The following is a 17,011-nucleotide window of genomic DNA, read 5'->3' on the forward strand; positions in this document are numbered from 1 at the left end:
TACTCTCTCTAAGATATACAATGTTTATTCCAGCTTCTGTCTTTTTCCAGGACTCTTGTTTGGAACTTCTTTTTTTCTCTGCTCTTACCAATCCATCATAACCCATCCCTTAAGATTTGTTCAGGCCTAGGAAATCTCTAACTTCAGTGTGCCTGTTCTCTACTTTTACTGTAGTTTTGGTCAGTGGTCAGACTGATGTTAACTTTTTTTTTAAGCATTTTGACTTTAAATTTTTTAAGCTTGTTTATTCATTTTGAGAGAGAGAGAGAGAGAGAAAGAGAGCATGAGCAGAGGAAGGGGAGAGAGAGAGGGAGGGAAAGAGAAACCAAGGAGGCTCCCCACTGTCAGCACGGAGCCCAACGTGGGGCTTGAACTTACAAACTACAAGACCATGACCTGAGCTGAAACCGAGAGTCGGATGCTTAATCAACTGAGCCATCTATGCGTCCCGACCATTTTTTTTAATGATAGTAAAAACACATATAAAACTTACCATTTAACAATTTTTAAATGTACATTTCAGTACTATTAAGTATATTCCCTTTGTTGTGCAATAGATCTCCAGAACTTCATCTTGCAAAACTGAAGCTCTATACCTATTAAACAATAACTCCCCCATTCCCCCTTCCTCCTAACCCCTGGTAATTCCCATTCTCCATTTCTATGAATTTGACTACTTTGGATACCTCTGTATCTAAAGATATATGTAGAATCACGCAGTATTTGCCTTTTTTGTTCGTTTGTTTTTGGACTGGCTTATTTCATTTAGCATAATGTTCCCAAGATTCATCCATGTTGTAGCATGTGATAAGATTTCCTTCCTTTTTAAGACTGACTAATTTCCATTATATGTATATACCACATTTTGCTTATCCATTCATGTCAGTGGACATTTAGGTTGCTTCTACCTCTTGGCTATTGTGAATAGTACTGCTATGATGTGAATGTACAAATATCCCTTTGAGACCCTGCTTTCAATTCTTTTGTATGTATACCCCGAACTGGTATTGCTGGATCATATGGTTGTTCTATGTTTAATTTTTTGAGGAACTGCCATACTGTTTTCCATGGTGGCTGCACCATTTTACAATCTCACTAGCAGTGGAAAAGGGTTCCCATTTTTCCACATCTTGCCAATGCTTGTTCTTTTCTTTTTTCTTTTCCTTTTTTTATAGTAACCATCTTGTTTAATAGCATTTTAATTGTTTCATATATATGCATTTTGTCTTCCTTACCAGATTTAAACTTCTTCAGGACACAGATCACGTATGTTCTGTGTGCTCTTAGGGTCTAGCCCAGCACTAGGTACACATTAGGTATTTGAAAGTAATTTTTGGTTGATTGTATGAAATTAACAGCTTGAGTTGAACTTAATTCTTTTATTTTTGAACTTGGGCTGGAATTTGCTTTCCAAATAGAATAAGCTGACTGCCATGACATAGACTGAATAAATCCTAGGACACTATGCCATGGAGCAGAGAGTCTGTTCAGGGAGAATGTCACTGTTATTTCCTTGTTGACCAAAAATGCAAACTTTGTGGTTATCCCACAAGCTGCTGGGCCCACTGTTTCTGAGGGTGGTTCCTACCCTCCCTGCAGAGGGAGAATGCTCTGGAAACCCAGTTTTACTTAGAAGATCCTAGGGGGAAAAATTAAAAAGCTCAGAAGGGTGCCAGCACAAGAACTGTGAGGAACTATCACAGATGGAAAGTAAGTACAGATATTCTCAATTCTGCTATCTTCTCACTTCTACCCAGTTTCTCCCAATTTTCCTGAAACTTAGGGAACCAAATTCTCATCCACTGCTGTGACTTTCAGGGTTACTCTCATTCCCCAAATTCTTTCAATTTCTGTACAGAAAAGTCCCTCCATTAGCCAAACATCTGACATTTTTAAAATGGAATTATCACTAGGATCTAAAAAAAGAACAAGTACAAAAGTGCCGAAGCAATTAGCTTTTTTGAGAACAGATTCTTCAGGAAAGTCGCCTCAGGGTAGCTGGGTTTGCACAAGACTCTCAGGTGTACATTCCCTTCTTGATTCATCCCTGTCTGAGAAATTCTACGCAAAAGTTGGCCTTCCAGCCCTGGATCTTTCCCACTTCTATACTGGTCCTTATTTCAAAGGAAAGGGTTGGAGTAGAAGACATAGGAAATAGAAAGTTTGTGACTTAACTGGGTATTCCCACATAAAAAAGTAAACCAACAGTCCCAATTATGCATTAACTGACATTTTCCCCAAATTGTTTAATGGTAAGAATCTTCTAAGATGCATATTAGGATTCAGATTCCTAGGCCCCATCCTGGACCCAATGAATTAGAATTTCCCCAGAAGTAACCTGACATTCTGTATTGTTTAAACCTTTAAGTCAGGTGATTCTTATCATCAGACAAGGTTAGATAACATAACAGGGAATATTTTTTTTTAGTTTTTTATTTTAGAGGAAGAGAGAGAGAGCACAAGTGGGGAAAACAGACAGAAAGAGAAAGAGAATCCCATGGGGCTTGAGCCCATGACTCTGGAATCATGACCTGAGCCAAAATCAAAAGTCAGACACTCAGCCAACTGAGCCACCTAGACGTCCCAGTGAATGTTTATTATTACAATCTCCTGGGCACCTATTCAACAGGGTGCATTGTTTCCCTTGGGAAGGGTAAAGCAACAACACTATCGTAGTGATAATCAGCACAAGTTTTGGAGTGAGAAACTGAGGTTTGACTTGCCAGGTATCAGCTTAGCTTTGTAACTTTAACTTCTCAGAGCCTTGGTTTCCTTATCCATAAAGTAGGGATGATATTGCATCTCCCTCATTGAGGATTAAATAGGATAGTGCACATGAAGCTGTTACCCAATGCTTGCTAAATAAAATGCACACTCAGTAGATAGAAGCTATTGTTATTTCCCTACAGAAGAACTCTTGGGCATCCCCATTACTTAATATGGTTGAATAATGGTTGCAAAAAGGGAAGACTGGCCATAGATGGTTCCAGAGATCCACTTAGATATAATAAACATAGCCAGAAGACCCAGTGATCACTTCTTTGACTAGACCCAGTTGTGGCTGGTTATATTAAATAAGAGGAAGAACATTTTTATTAAAGTCTGGCTGAAGCTAGGTAGTCAGGAACCAATGCAGACAAGACTTGGACAGCTGGGGCTACCCCAGGATAGCATCCGTGGTTAGAAGTGGGAAGATTCCCAGAAAAAAGGACAAGCACCCCCAAAACCCTCACCTTCTTGACAGAATGCATTACTGCCTCAGAGATAGTTCTCCACATTCTGGAATCAACCAGGTGTGAGTATAAATCCCAAGTCTACCATTTACCTACCTATAGCGTGACCTTTGGTAAGCTGCTTAAACTCCATGAGCTTCAGTTTTCTCCTTCATAATGGTGAAAATAATAGTACCTTCTTTCTCATCAAAATAAAAAGCTTCAGGGGCGCCTAGGTGGCTCAGTCGGTTGAGCGTCTGACTTCAGCTCAGGTCATGATCTCACAGTCTGTGGGTTCGAGCCCTGCGTTGGGCTCTGTACTGACAGCTCAGAGCCTGGAGCTTGCTTCGGATTCTGTGACTCCTTCTCTCTCTGCCCCTCCGCCTCTCACGCTCTGTTTCTCTTTGTCTCTCTCTCAAAAATAAATGAACATTAAAAAAACATTAAAAAATAAAATAAAAAGCTTCTGCACAGCGAAGGAAACAATCAACAAAATTAAAAGGCAACCGACCGGATGGGAGAAGATATTTGCAAATGACATATCAGATAAAGGGTTAACATCTAAAATCTATAAAGAAATTATCAAACTCAATACCCCAAAAACAAATAATCCAGTGAAGAAATGGGCAAAAGACATGAATAGACACTTCTCCAAAGAAGACATTCAGATGGCCAATCGACACATGAAAAAAATGCTTAACGTCACTCATCATCAGAGAAATACAAATCAAAACCACAATGAGATACCACCTCACACCTATCAGAATGGCTAACATTAACAACTAAGGCAACAACAGATGTTGGCGAGGATGCAGAGAAAGAGATCGCTTTTGCACTGCGGGTGGGAATGCAAACTGGTACAGCCACTCTGAAAACAGTATGGAGGTTCCTCAAAAAATTAAAAGTAGAACTACCCTATGACCCAGCAATTGCACTACTAGGTATTTATTCAAGGGATATAGGTGTGCTGTTTCAAAGGGACACTTGCACCCCAATGTTTATAGCAGCACTATCAACAATAGCCAAAGTATGGAAAGAGCCCAAATGTCCATTGATGGATGAATGGATAAAGAAGATGTGGTGTGTATATATACAAAGGAGTATTACTCAGCAATCAAAAAGAATAAAATCTTGCCATTTACGACTATGTGGATAGAACTAGAGGGTATTATGCTAAAGGAAACTAGTCAGTCAGAGAAAGACAAATATCATATGACTTCACTACAGATGAACATAAGGGAAGGGAAGCAAAAATCATATAAAAACAGGGAGGGGGACAAAACATAAGAGACTCTTAAATATGGAGAACAAACAGAGGGTTACTGGAGGGATTATGGGAGGGGGGATAGGCTAAATGGGTAAGGGGCATTAAGGAATCTACTCATGAAATCATTGTTGCACTATATGCTAACTAACTTGGATGTAAATTAAAAAAAAAAAGTACCTTCCTTAAAAGTTGTTGCCAAGATTGAAAAAGAATTTTAAGCAAATAAAAATTGGTTCCTATCATCTATTTTTAACAAAGGATAGATTATAACATCTCCTTGGGGGGAACAGCCTTCCTCTTCCTTTTTTTTTTTTAATGACTTTTTTTTTTTTAAGTGTCTTTCTTTCTTTCTTTCTTTCTTTCTTTCTTTCTTTCTTTCTTTCTTCCTTTCTTTTAATAATCTCTACACCCCATGTAGGGCTTGAACTCATGACCTCAAGATCAAGAGTTGAATGCTCTTCCAACTTAGCCAGCTAGGCACCTCCAGCTCCACTTCCCACCATCCACTGCTTTAATTCTAGCTGCTGTCTTTAACTGCTGTCTTCTTTAACTGCTGTCACACTTCCCACCATCCACTGCTTTCAGAGTAAAGAGAAGCCTCCTGGTTAGACTACCTGCATGCTGTTTTTCCACTCACTCTGCAAACACACATATCTCAGGGGCTCCCTGCTGGGTCCCTGCTCCCTCCTCTCACAGACTTCCATACATTTCGTCCTGTGTGCCCTCTGAAAGGAAACTGACCTCCCCCCAGGGCTTGGCTGCCTCATCACACTAGTATCAATCACTGTTTGGAGAAAAGAAGCACCTTCAGAAGACAAAGAGACTGAGGGTGGGGATTGAGGGTGGTCAGGAAGGGAGGCGGTGAGGATTCAGAATAGGAGGGGAGAGGGTGGAAATGTGTCATGAGTTTCCTCAAAATCGGTGAATTCTGAATCTCATCATTTTCAGTGAATGAACTCAGATGATTCACTTCCCTTCATTAGCCCTCTATTTTCCTCTCTGTGTAATGGAAAGGGAAGTGCTTGCACTTGCTTTACAGACAGAGAAGCATATAGAAATCATCTCGGGAGAGCCATGAGCACATGATATTATACATCGTATGGGCTATGGATGCTATGTTGGTTTTCTTCTGAGCAATGTTTTTTTAATATACTAGCTCCTGGCTTAATGTATTTCCTTAAACATCATCGACTTCTTGGTAGTACCCACCAGTTTCCAGTTTCCCTTTCCAGTCCTTTCTTCCCAGGTATCCCCTTACCTTCCAGTTAAGGAGCCATTGCCATCCAGCACAGTAACTTAAGCAGAATTTCTAGGACCTAGCTTTAGTTCTTGGAGGGGACTCAGAATCTACGTCTAGAAAGCCATGACCAACACTCCTTTAAGGTCACAAGTTCCTGATTTAGGAAGTTAAAGACAGATTTGGGTTAAAGATGAAGAAAAATTTGGCCAAGGCTCAAAATATTCACGCAGAGATCTGAGCTAATTGACTTCAGCGGCGTAGGAATTGGAACAGAAATTGTGAGGCGTAAAGGGTGAGAAAGAGTAGGGGTCAGAGTCTGAACTGGAGGGACCAACGTGGCCTCTCTGTTCAGGGCATTACTGACGACAGACTATAACCTCAGGATGCAGCCCCTGGGCTCTTTGCTTTCCATGAGTAAGGAAGCAAGTATGTGGCTTCCTCTGCCCCACTCTTTCCACAGGCTGCTGGGGGCCTAGCGGTTCCAGAAGCTCCCCTATCATGTTTCAGTGCATACTGCGACAACAGCGTCTTTTCCCTTAGCTCTAAACACACGTGGGAGTCCTCAGACCCAGGGAAGCTGTGTGACTGGCATTCAGTGCCTCCTTCCCAGAACTGCAGAGGAATCTGTCTGCCCTGGGTGTAGGGGAAAAAGAGAGGAGCTTCAGGCCACAGACAGCAGAGAAGTGGGGGAGGGAATGGGAGTCAGGGCTATAGAGGGTGAATAGCACATGCAGCTGGCCAGCTGCTGGGAACTATTGGCTAAGGACACGGTATCCCCACTTAACTGGAATCCTGGGACAGACTCCAGAGAATTGCTGGTCTTCTGGCCCAGTACAGCCATAGTCAGGAAGGCAAGGCAAGCACTCAGGGTAGGAATTGTAGTTTACAAAGTTCATCCCTCTATCTCTAGTATCCAGAACTGTCCTTGGCATTGGGTCCATAAATAAAGGAATGAACAAACACTTCCACACACACAAGCATGATCTCATTCAATCTGCAAAGTGAGGAACAGGCAGAGCAGGCATTGCCTCATTTTGCAGCTAGGAACTGAGATGAAGAGAGTTAAGTGTCTTGTCTGAGGTTATTCAGCCTGGATGTGGCAGACCTGAGGCTAGACGCTACTCTCTATGTAGTACCATGCTGAACATTCTTTTTTTATTATTATTATTTTCATTTTATTTATTTGAGAGAGAAGTGCAGAGGGAGAGAGAGGGGGAATCCCAAGCAGGCTCCACGCCCAGCTCAGAGCCCAACGCAGGCTGTGACCTGAGCCAAAACCAAGAGTCGGATGCTCAACTGACTGAGCCACCCAGTCACCGCCATGTTGAACATTTTTGGTACAGCAGACCAGGAATACATCCTGTGCCTTGATGTGAGCTTCCCTTTGGTTCCTGCTGGTCAGAAAATAGCCTTTTCAGGGGCCCAGTTTCCTGGACATAGTCTCAAGGCCAAGTTTGGACATCCTGGTTCTTCTTGCGCACCTGGCATCTGCCTGCTCTTTTATAAGAAGCTTTGGGAAAGGGGACCCCTTCATTAGTCTTTGTTGCCACATCTGACTTTGAAGTTTGGTCTTCTGAAACACAGAGGCGGGGGCAGGTGGTGTGACTCTGGGAGTCAGGAACAGAATGAAACCATATACATTATGCTCCTTATTCTCTTACCCTCGATAGAAACTTCAGATAGCCTAGACCACCAAGTTAGTTCTTAGAACTCAGGCAAGCAACTAACCCATACTACAGTGCAGACTTTCCAAGAACTAGGGCCCCATAGCCCAAGGAGAATTCTGGAAGGTGGTCCCAAAACCAGCAAGAGGGCTCCCCTGAGCTGGAACATTGTACATCATCTGACGCTCATCTTTGCAGCATTCTGTCTTATTCCCTTCTCCATGGAGGCAGTGAGGTATAGAACATGGGAATAAGGATCAGAAAACCTGGGTCCTAGTGCTGGCTTTGCCACTCATCAAGTGTGTATCTTTTCTCCACCTCATTTTCCTCATCTGCAAAATGGACACGATTTCCAGCTATGTCATAAGGCTGTTAAGAGTTTAGAGAGGAATAGTTTGGGGGCAACTAGGTGGTCAGTTGGTTAAATGTCTGACTCTTGATTTTGGCTCAGGTCATGATCTCATGGTTGTGAGGTCAAGCCCCATGCACCAGGCTCCGCACTAGGGGTGGAGCCTGCTTAAGATTCTTCCCCTCCCTGTATCCATCCTCTGCTCGCAGGCACAGGCGTGCGCTCGCCCGCTCTCTCTCTCTCTCTCTCTCTCTCTCTCTCTCTCAAAAAAAAAAATTGTTTAAAACAAAAGAGGAATAGTTTGTGTCAAATTGCTTTTTAGCACAAGACAGAAACAATACCAGTAGTATTTTTCACTGCAAGAAAGAGAGTAGGAAAACTTTCAGGGTGCCCCAAAGCTTTCTATTGCCACTTGTTTACTGATCCATTCCTCATAAAACACCTACATGAACAGGGCATGTACCCAGGGTTGAGGGAGAGACAAAGATGTTTAAGATGTGGTCTCTGCCCTTGAAGAATTGAAAAGACTAGCACAGGCTGTGCACCAAAAGACGGACACAGAGATTTCAGGGAGCATCAAAGATCATACAGTGGAAAGATAGTAAAGAGTTGGAGGCTCCAGGATTGTTCAACCAGGTGAAGGCACTGCAGGGGGAAGAAAAGGGAAGAAGTGTCACGCTGCATAACGGTCTCCAAGCCTCTTTGTCCAGGAGGAAATGAGGTCATCCTGCTCTCAAGAATCAGCATGACAGCCTCCAGCCAAGTAATCTGGAGTCATGAGAGCTGCTGGGGGTGCTCTGTGAATCATGACAGTGTGCTGGGAATTTCCTGATACCTAACCTAGTAGTTTCGGGGTAAGTCCTCAGGCTGCAACATCTCTGTTTACATTTTGATCACGTTTATTTGCAATTAATGGGTTCTAAATCCAAACAAAACATATTTCAGTTTTCTAGAGGAAGTAGCCAGGCCAGCTCTGAAGCCTCTAGCACCCGTGACTCAGTCCATTCCCTGAGAGCTGGCAGCTCAGCCGGACACAGAAAAACTCTCTCCAGAGGATGATGGGTCACCTTCCTCACGAAAGCTGAATGGTTAACTTGAACTTCCCCCAAGCAGAGGTTGGCATCTTGAGACCTCTGGCTGGAGCAGAGCAAAGAAGCTTTCCTCCTTCCTACTGGCATTCTCCCTGCCTTCCTCCTTCCCTTCTCAAGTGGATCCAGACCCAAAGTTCAGGTTTGCCAGGCAACAAAATGTTGTAGGCCTAGGCAGAAAGAGGGACCAAGCCTGGGGCTTGGCTTTAGGATGCTAATGAGTTACAGGGACACAGCCCTCTTTCTTCCCATTAAGGGGACAGTCCCTCTGGATAGAAGGAAGTCACCCCAAGCCATTCCTTCACGAAGGTGTTGGTTCCCAACACCAGGGGAAAGGGAAAGGGTTGACTGAACCTCAGAGTCCCTGCTGTGCTCCTTCAGCTATGCCTGAGAGATATGTGAATGTGCATGGCTATACAACTATGTATGCTTGCCTTCGGGCAGGTAAAGCGGGTGGAGTCCTTTACACATGGCCTGTCTTTCTGGAGGCCAACCTTGTTTGATAAGCAATTATTTTATCTCATTAGAAACAAGGCTTTATGGTGAAGTCTAGAATACTAAATACATGTGCATTTTTTTAAAAGTTTATTTATTTTGAGAGAAAGAGAGTATGAGAGCAAGTGGGTGAGGGGCAGAGAGACAGGGAGAAAGAGAATCCCAAGCAGGCTCCACAATGTCAGGGTACAGCCTGATACGGGGCTCACCAACCGTCACCTCATGACCTGAGCCAAGTGAGCATATGCATTTTTTAAAGTTTATTTATTTATTTTGAGAGACATAGGGGTGGGGGGAGGAGGAGGGGGAAGAGAGAATTTCAAGCAAGCTCCAAGCCCAGTGCAGAGCCCTATGAGGGGCTGGGACCCACCAACCGTGAGATCATGACCTGAGCCGAAGTGGGATGCTTAACCAACTGAGCCACCCAGGCACCCCAATACATATGTTTGTTTGTTTGTTTTAAATCTATGATTATGGGGCACCTGGGTGGCTCAGTCGGTTAAGTGTCCCACTCTTAGTTTCTTCGGCTCAGGTCATGATCTCACAGTTTTGTGATTCAAGCCCTATGTTGGGCTCTGTGCTGGAAGCAAGGAGCTTGCTTGGAATTCTCTGTCTCCTCTCTTTGGCCCTCCCCCCCCACTCATGCTGTCTCTCTCAAAATAAATTTTAAAAACTTAAAAAAAACCTGTAATTATATTTTTGGAATGGGTGATATAAAGGTATGTTTTCAAAAGTTGAAACAGTGCAAAAAGGCATAGAGTGAAAAACAAATCTCATTCTTGTCCTCCAGTTCCCCAGTTTCTCTCCTCAGATGTGAAAACAGAACTTCCTGCCCCTCCACAGCTTAGTGTCTACCTTAATAAGGCTTTACATTCTATTGTCTTTATTAACTGACTATACTCTGGCCCAGGCAAATAAAGGGATTGTTTGTTACAGGAAATTTTTGAAAGATCCATCAATACTTTAATAGAAAGCATCAACAGTTTGTGCCCTTAGACTTTGTTCTCACAATCCTATAATAATATATCGTGTGTGATCCTTATGCAATCCTTACCAAGCCCTCACTTTGAAAGGCTACCCTTAAGTTAAACCAAACTCTAAATTCTCAGTAAAATCCCATCTTGCCTACCCGCTGCTCCTGCCCTTAGGACGGTAAGCAATAAACTCAACTTTGTCTTATCCACTGGTTGTGTTGATGAATTTCGGGGAGCTGCTATTCAACAGCTCCTGTTAGCAGGAGTAAGCAAGCATGTGTCAGGTGCATTTTCACGTTGAGAAACAGACTTAGCTCTCTGAGCTGCGGACTATGACCCCACACCCAGTGGTCCGAATCATTCTCCCAGGCGTTTGGGGCCCAAAGGTGTAAAGGCTGGAGAAGAGCTGTTTAGGGGATCTGGGGAGAGACATCAGAGCTGGACGGAGAGTCTCCCAAGAGCAATTCGGAGGCCCCATGCACTGGGATGGGGCCCAGGACAGGTGAATGGGAGGAGAGGGCGAGGAATTTAGATGCCTCTGTGTCTCTGTTTTCAGACCTCGCACGTCCCCTCCCCTGGGGACCGCGCAGCCCCTCACTCTCAGACAAAGTTGAGGAAACACACTTCCCCAGGGAAGCGGAGAGAAGGGAGGGGTTGGGGAGATCCCAGGCTGGGGCGGGGCCAGGGCTGGGGCGGGTCCTGATATAGAGCCCGGCGGCGGGCTAGCAGCACAGCGCAACTGCTGGAGCCCCAGAGCCCCTCGGATTTCAGTGTCAACCTGTCCCTGCCGTCCCGGCGCCGAGTCCCTCCTGCCGCAGCCGCCGGTGAGTGCAGGCCACCCTAATTGCGCAGGGCTGCTCCTGCGGGTTTCCCTTCCCCCTACCCCGGCTGCCCCAGCGGCCCGGCTCCGCAGCAGCAGAGTCCGAGTCACCGCTCCCGGTGCCTGTGCATCCCCTTCGGGTGCCGGAACCCCTGAGCCTCCAGCGAGGAGAGGCGGCGGGGCCTGGGAAGCCTGGTCACCGCAGGCGCGCCTCTGGGGAGACCTTGGGATTTCTGTTCTGAACTGCGGTAACCCACCCGGCACGCCTTCTCTCTCCTCTGCTCCTTCCTCAAGTTGACTTCTCCCTCCTTTGTAGAGTGCTGTCTAGAGCCCCAGCCTGGCCACCATGAGAGTCCTGATGACGTGCCTGCTCCTCTGTGTCCTGGTGGTGAGCGACTCCGAAGTAAGTGGCTTCCCCGCTTTGACTTACGGCGGCGGGAGGGGGCTTGGCAGGACTCCTGAACAGCGTCAGGGGAAGGAAGGAGAGCTGTACATAGGGAGCTGGGGTCCTCTGGATTCCATCCATCTATGGGGGGCTAGCCTCTCAGGAAAATAGGACAGGTGTGGCTGTGGGGGCCCTGAGAACCAAGGGAGTTCACACCTTCAGCCAAGGGAAGAAACTGCAGAGACTGGCCTAGCTCTCTTGCACCCTAGCTTGCTTGGATCAATCCATTTCTCCCTGCTTGAAACCTATGATCTTCCATTTGAGGGCTAGTTAGATATGAACAAGGTGAGGAGAGAGGGAGCTGGAGGAAAAGGTGAGATTTGGCAGGAGGCCAGTTTGTCTTTCCCCTTGGGTCCCAGGAGCATGGGACCTTTGATGAACTTTCCCATCCCTCTCATCGTTTCCAGGGCAGCCATGAACTTCATCCAGTGTCTGATGCATGTGAGTATCCACCCCTTGCATAATATCTGGCCGTACAGACATCTTGGAAAAGCCTCAGGGGGCAGCCCCTCCCTGACCCTGTTGCAGGGCTGGCTCCCCCCTTGCCTCCTCCCCACACTCCTTGCTTACCCCTCCACCTCTGTGCTCTCCAGCAAACTGCGGCTGCCTGAATGGAGGAACATGTGTGTCCTACAAGTACTTCTCCAACATTCAGCGATGCAGCTGTCCAAAGGAATTCCAAGGAGAACACTGTGAGATAGGTATGGATATCCTGACTCTAACTGGGGAGTAGGGGATACCAGAGATTTGGGGACAGGGTGAGATGGGTGGGATGTCAGAGCAGGCAGGAGTTAAGGACTGGAGGTAGAGTGGAGGACATCTTGATCCCCATGTGATGTACACAGACACACTGTCTCATGAATCTGTGGCTGCACAAATGTGGGGTGGGGACGGAAGGAGATCCTTTCTAGTGTTTTCTGCCAGGTCTGAAATCATGCAAGGCCTGACCGGATCTCTAAAACGCCTGTCTGAATTTCCTCCTCTTTCTAATATCTCTCATCCTCACATTCTTCCTTAGATACATTGAAAACCTGCTATCAGGGGAATGGTCACTCTTACCGAGGGAAGGCCAACACCGACATCATGGGCCGGCCCTGCCTGGCCTGGAACTCTGCTGCCGTTCTTCTGAAACAGTACCATGCCCTCCGATCTGATGCCCTTCAGCTGGGCCTGGGGAAACACAATTATTGCAGGTGAGGTGGGGCAACAAAGACCCTCCCGTAGCCACACAGGAACCTTTGGTACCATCCTGTGTTTCAAGAGTACTGATCATAGCATGAGAAAAGCAAGGCCTCTGGCTGAGTTTTCCCTGGAGGGGGAGGAAACGTATTCTGGGTTGGAATGACACCCCCCCCCCATCTTCCCCTCTGTGTTACCAGGAACCCGGACAACCAGAGAAAGCCGTGGTGCTATGTGCAGGTTGGCTTAAACCAGCTTGTCCAACAGTGCATGGTGCACGACTGCTCTTTTGGTGAGTGTCACTGACCTATTTATGACAGTAGGGTGGAAGGGGACAGCCTCATACATCGCCTTATTCCATCAGGAGAGTTGAGGACTTTGAAAAACTGGGAGGTCAAAGGACAAGAGAGGGACACTGTCCTACTTGCCTCCCCAAGATATCCCTCTCTTTCTCCTCCAGGAAAACGTCCCCTGTCTCCTCCAGGAAAACGTCCCCTGTCTCCTCCAGGAAAAAGTCCCCTGTCTCCTCCAAAAACAGCAGAGTTTCAGTGTGGCCAGAAGGCTCTGAGGCCTCGCTTTAAGATTATTGGGGGAGAATTCACCACCATCGAGAACCAGCCTTGGTTTGCAGCCATCTATAGGAGGCACCGTGGAGGCTCTGTCACCTACTTGTGCGGAGGCAGCCTCATCAGTCCTTGCTGGGTGGTCAGCGCCACACATTGCTTCATGTACGTCCCTCTGTCTCTTCTCCCTGACCCTCCTACCTTACCCCAGACACATCCCATTCTCCTTCCCAGCAAAGGATTCTGCTTAAATTCTACCCCCTTAGCCCCTCTCCATGTGGCCCATGGCCTTGGGGACAAGTCATGCTCTGAGCTTGCTGTGGAGGGGAAGTGACAAGATCTCATGAGATCAGACTATCTAACAGGTCTCCCCTCCCACAGTAATAACCCGAAGAAGGAGGACTACATTGTCTACCTGGGTCGGTCAAAGCTTAACTCCGATACACTTGGGCAGATGAAGTTTGAAGTGGAAAATCTCATCTTGCATGAGGACTATAGTGCTGACACTCTTGCTCACCACAATGATATCGGTGAGTAGAAAACCCTTATCTGCCATAATGATGATGGTTGGAGGAAGAGGGGTCCAAAAAGAGAACCAAGTGGGAGGTTGAGGTTGTAGGGGAACTGAAAAGCCTACTTTATATAACAAAAGGACATATGTGAAGGGCCTGCTGCTCCTCTGCAGAGTCTTTAAATTTTCAAACATTTAGCCTCCTATGGATGGCAGTGACCCTGTGGGCATATGGCTTGGGCTGGGAGGCCCCTTCTTTTGTTGGATACAACCTCTGCCTGTCCCGGGATCTGCAACTTAGAGAATTGGGCTGAATTCAGCTCATCTACATCAACCAGAGCTGTTCACAGAAAACAACCATATGGCTGTATACAGCGGCTCTGGCTGGCCAAGCTCTTGTCGGCAGCTGTAACAAAGCCCTTGAGACATGGGACAGGGGAGACTTGTTTCAGGTAATAAGCTACAGGCAGACTTTCCAGGATGATCTCTGACCCTAACCGATTTAGGGATAGACAGCCAGTCCTTCAGCATTTGGAGGCGAAACATGGTGACCAACTAACCAGGTGGAGATCTTTCCCCCTGACCTCTCCTGCTTCCCTCCTCCCCCAGCCTTGCTGAAGATCAGATCCAACACAGGCCAGTGTGCACAGCCATCCAGGTCCATACAAACCATCTGTTTGCCCCCATCGTATGGTGATGCTCATTTTGGCACAAGCTGTGAGATCACTGGCTTTGGAAAAGAGAATACCAGTAAGTGACATTTGGGGCTGGCTGAGAGGGTTCTGAGGGAGTGTTGTAACCTGGAAGTGAACTCAACTTGATCAAGAGAGGACCATAGAGATAGAGATGGGAGCATTGTGGAGGTAGCAGATGGGTCCAGGGATGGAGTAGGGAGCACTGTTTAGGGAGTAATCGGCCATAAAGGTAAATAGATGGGGGGTGAGGGGCTATACATGGAGTAAAGGCTCAGATTTGGGTGGAAATGAATAAAGGTTTTCCCTGGTGAGGACACTTTTTGGTCCTCACTCCAGCAGAGAGTCCCAGTGGAAAGACTAGACATATACAGCTTAATGTAAACTTCTTGTTTCCTCCCTCCAGCTGACTATCTCTATCCAGAGCAGCTGAAAATGACTTCTGTGAAGCTGATTTCCTACCAGGAGTGTCAGCAGCCCCACTACTATGGCTCTGAAATCACCACCAAAATGCTGTGTGCTGCTGACCCACAATGGGAAACAGATTCCTGCCAGGTGAGAGTTCTAGCTTCTCTCCCTGTCACCCCCAAACCTCCCCAGGGCTCCTGGGCCTGTACCTGCCAGCTTTGGGGAGCCTCTGTGCAACCAAAGCCCCAAGAAGCCAGTATTAGGAGCTTAGGTCTTAGACAGTTTAAACTAACCCTTATATGTTTCCCAAACATTTGCTGTGAGCCTGGCTCTGTGCTAGACACTTTGCACTGGGGAGGGAAAGAAATAAGACCACAAGAAAGAGGAAAACAATAGAAAACAATACAACTCAGTGCTCAGGGTGTAGTAGGAATTGTAAATGATTAGATGTTTGGGAACAGAAGGTGAGTGCCAACTGGAGGGAAGGCTTTAAAGAGAATGTGACTCTGCAGGGATTTGAGGAGGTCTAGGGAAGAAAGGAAAATGTTCCAGTTGAAAGATACAAAAATGGGTGAACATGGCATAGTCCAGGATGGGGAGGAAAAGGATCTGAGAATGTAGATGGAATTGTGGCAGATAGCAGGGCTTTGAAAAACAAGCAGAGCATTTTAAACTTTATGTGGTAGAAAGTGGGGAGTCACTAAGGATTTTGACTCTAAGAAACTCCCTTCTCTCTCTCTTGCGTATGATTGGGTGATTGGATCAGATGGCCTCCTCCTCACTTCTCCCTGGGCTCACCTTTTGTGTCTTTGGCTTAACAGGGAGACTCTGGGGGCCCTCTGGTCTGCTCTATCCACGGCCGCCTGACTCTGACTGGGATTGTGAGCTGGGGCAGCGGATGTGCCATGAAGGACAAGCCGGGAGTCTACACAAGAGTCTCAGGCTTCCTGCCTTGGATCCAAAGGCACACTGGGGAGCAGAATGGCCTAGACCTCTGAGGCTCCCCAGGGAGCCAAGGGAAGAGAAGGGTACCACCCACTCCCATGCTGTCGTTTTTGCAGTAGAACCATCTGCATCAGCTATATATAAGGAAGAAACTGAGGAAGATAGGCTCTGCAGAGATGGTTTTGCATGTGCCGCCCGCCAGGGTGAGCAACAATAGCTTTATCCTTAGATACAGGCCTGGGTGCTGAGTGCCCAGATCCCCTGTGGCCAGGATGGAGGGCTGGTTCTGACCCAGGATGGTATTGACCAGTAGTTTGTCTTTTTCGGAACTAAAGCCTCCTGGAGTTAAAAATGCCATTTCCTGTGCACAGCTAGAAGGAGAGCCAGCTCCCCCAACAGTGGGCATTCATGAGGCCCACTGTTGGGGAAAGGAACAATTTCTCAATTAGGAAGTAGAACAGAACTGAGGTCTTTTGAGTGAGCTCGGCCACTGTGGAACAGTGGTTTGGGGAGTGGAGACACTAATGACTTAGGGAAGGGCTCTGACATTCCATGAATGTATCAGGAAATATTATATATGTGTATGTATGTTTGCACACCCGTGCACAGGCTGTGTCAGTGTGAATGAGTAACAGCTGATATTCCTGTGTCTGACTGCAAGTCTAGATATTTCCCTAAACTGAATGGACTATGATGCCACATAGAATGGTCTGTCTGGAGAGGTCATGGACTCCTATGTCCTTTTGGGTCTCTCATGTGATGCCTATGAATGTATCATTCTGGGGCATGGCCCGTGACCAGCACTAAATTTTCACTTTCACTTTTACATAGATGTTCTTTCTTGGCCAGTTATTCCTTCTGACCTTTCAGCTGAGTCTATCCAATCCTCACTGGGTGAAGTGAGGACCACTCCTATACACTGAATATTTAATAATTATATTCTGCTATTTTTATTTATATCTATTTTTGTAATTTTGAATAAATATGATCAAAAAATGTGATTTTTCTGAAGACTTTGGTTCTTTCTTGGTACTTGTTTGGGAGGAAGTTGGGGAGCATAAAAAGTGGAAAATGATGATGGCGGCATATACCCCAGAGTTCCTTGGGGGCTGAATCTCCGGACTTAATGGCACTTTGAGAAGTAGAGGCTAGAAGAGTT

The 17,011-nt window shown here is 46.3% G+C and overlaps 1 protein-coding gene across 1 annotated transcript; it reads left to right on the forward strand.

Annotated features, from left to right (window-relative positions):
* The first annotated feature begins 10,994 nt into the window (after window positions 1–10,994).
* Window positions 10,995–15,926, forward strand: PLAU (plasminogen activator, urokinase). Its single transcript, XM_042908119.1, has 11 exons — window positions 10,995–11,113; window positions 11,426–11,512; window positions 11,962–11,995; window positions 12,148–12,255; window positions 12,573–12,747; window positions 12,934–13,025; window positions 13,194–13,461; window positions 13,678–13,826; window positions 14,417–14,557; window positions 14,906–15,054; window positions 15,729–15,926. The coding sequence occupies exons 2-11, from the start codon at window positions 11,456–11,458 to the stop codon at window positions 15,903–15,905; spliced, it is 1,350 nt and encodes a 449-aa protein (XP_042764053.1). The 5' UTR covers window positions 10,995–11,113; window positions 11,426–11,455; the 3' UTR covers window positions 15,906–15,926.
* Window positions 15,927–17,011: the final 1,085 nt, after the last annotated feature.

Source organism: Panthera leo, chromosome D2, assembly GCF_018350215.1.
Source record: "Panthera leo isolate Ple1 chromosome D2, P.leo_Ple1_pat1.1, whole genome shotgun sequence".
Classification (NCBI taxonomy): Eukaryota; Metazoa; Chordata; class Mammalia; order Carnivora; family Felidae; genus Panthera; species Panthera leo.

Coding starts and splice junctions, on each gene's coding strand:
- PLAU (XM_042908119.1), top strand. CDS start 11,456: ATGAGAGTCCTGATGACGTGCCTGCTCCTCTGTGTCCTGGTGGTGAGC. Junction 12,256..12,572: donor AGGAGAACACTGTGAGATAG/GTATGGATATCC, acceptor ATTCTTCCTTAG/ATACATTGAAAACCTGCTAT. Junction 13,462..13,677: donor AGCGCCACACATTGCTTCAT/GTACGTCCCTCT, acceptor CCCCTCCCACAG/TAATAACCCGAAGAAGGAGG.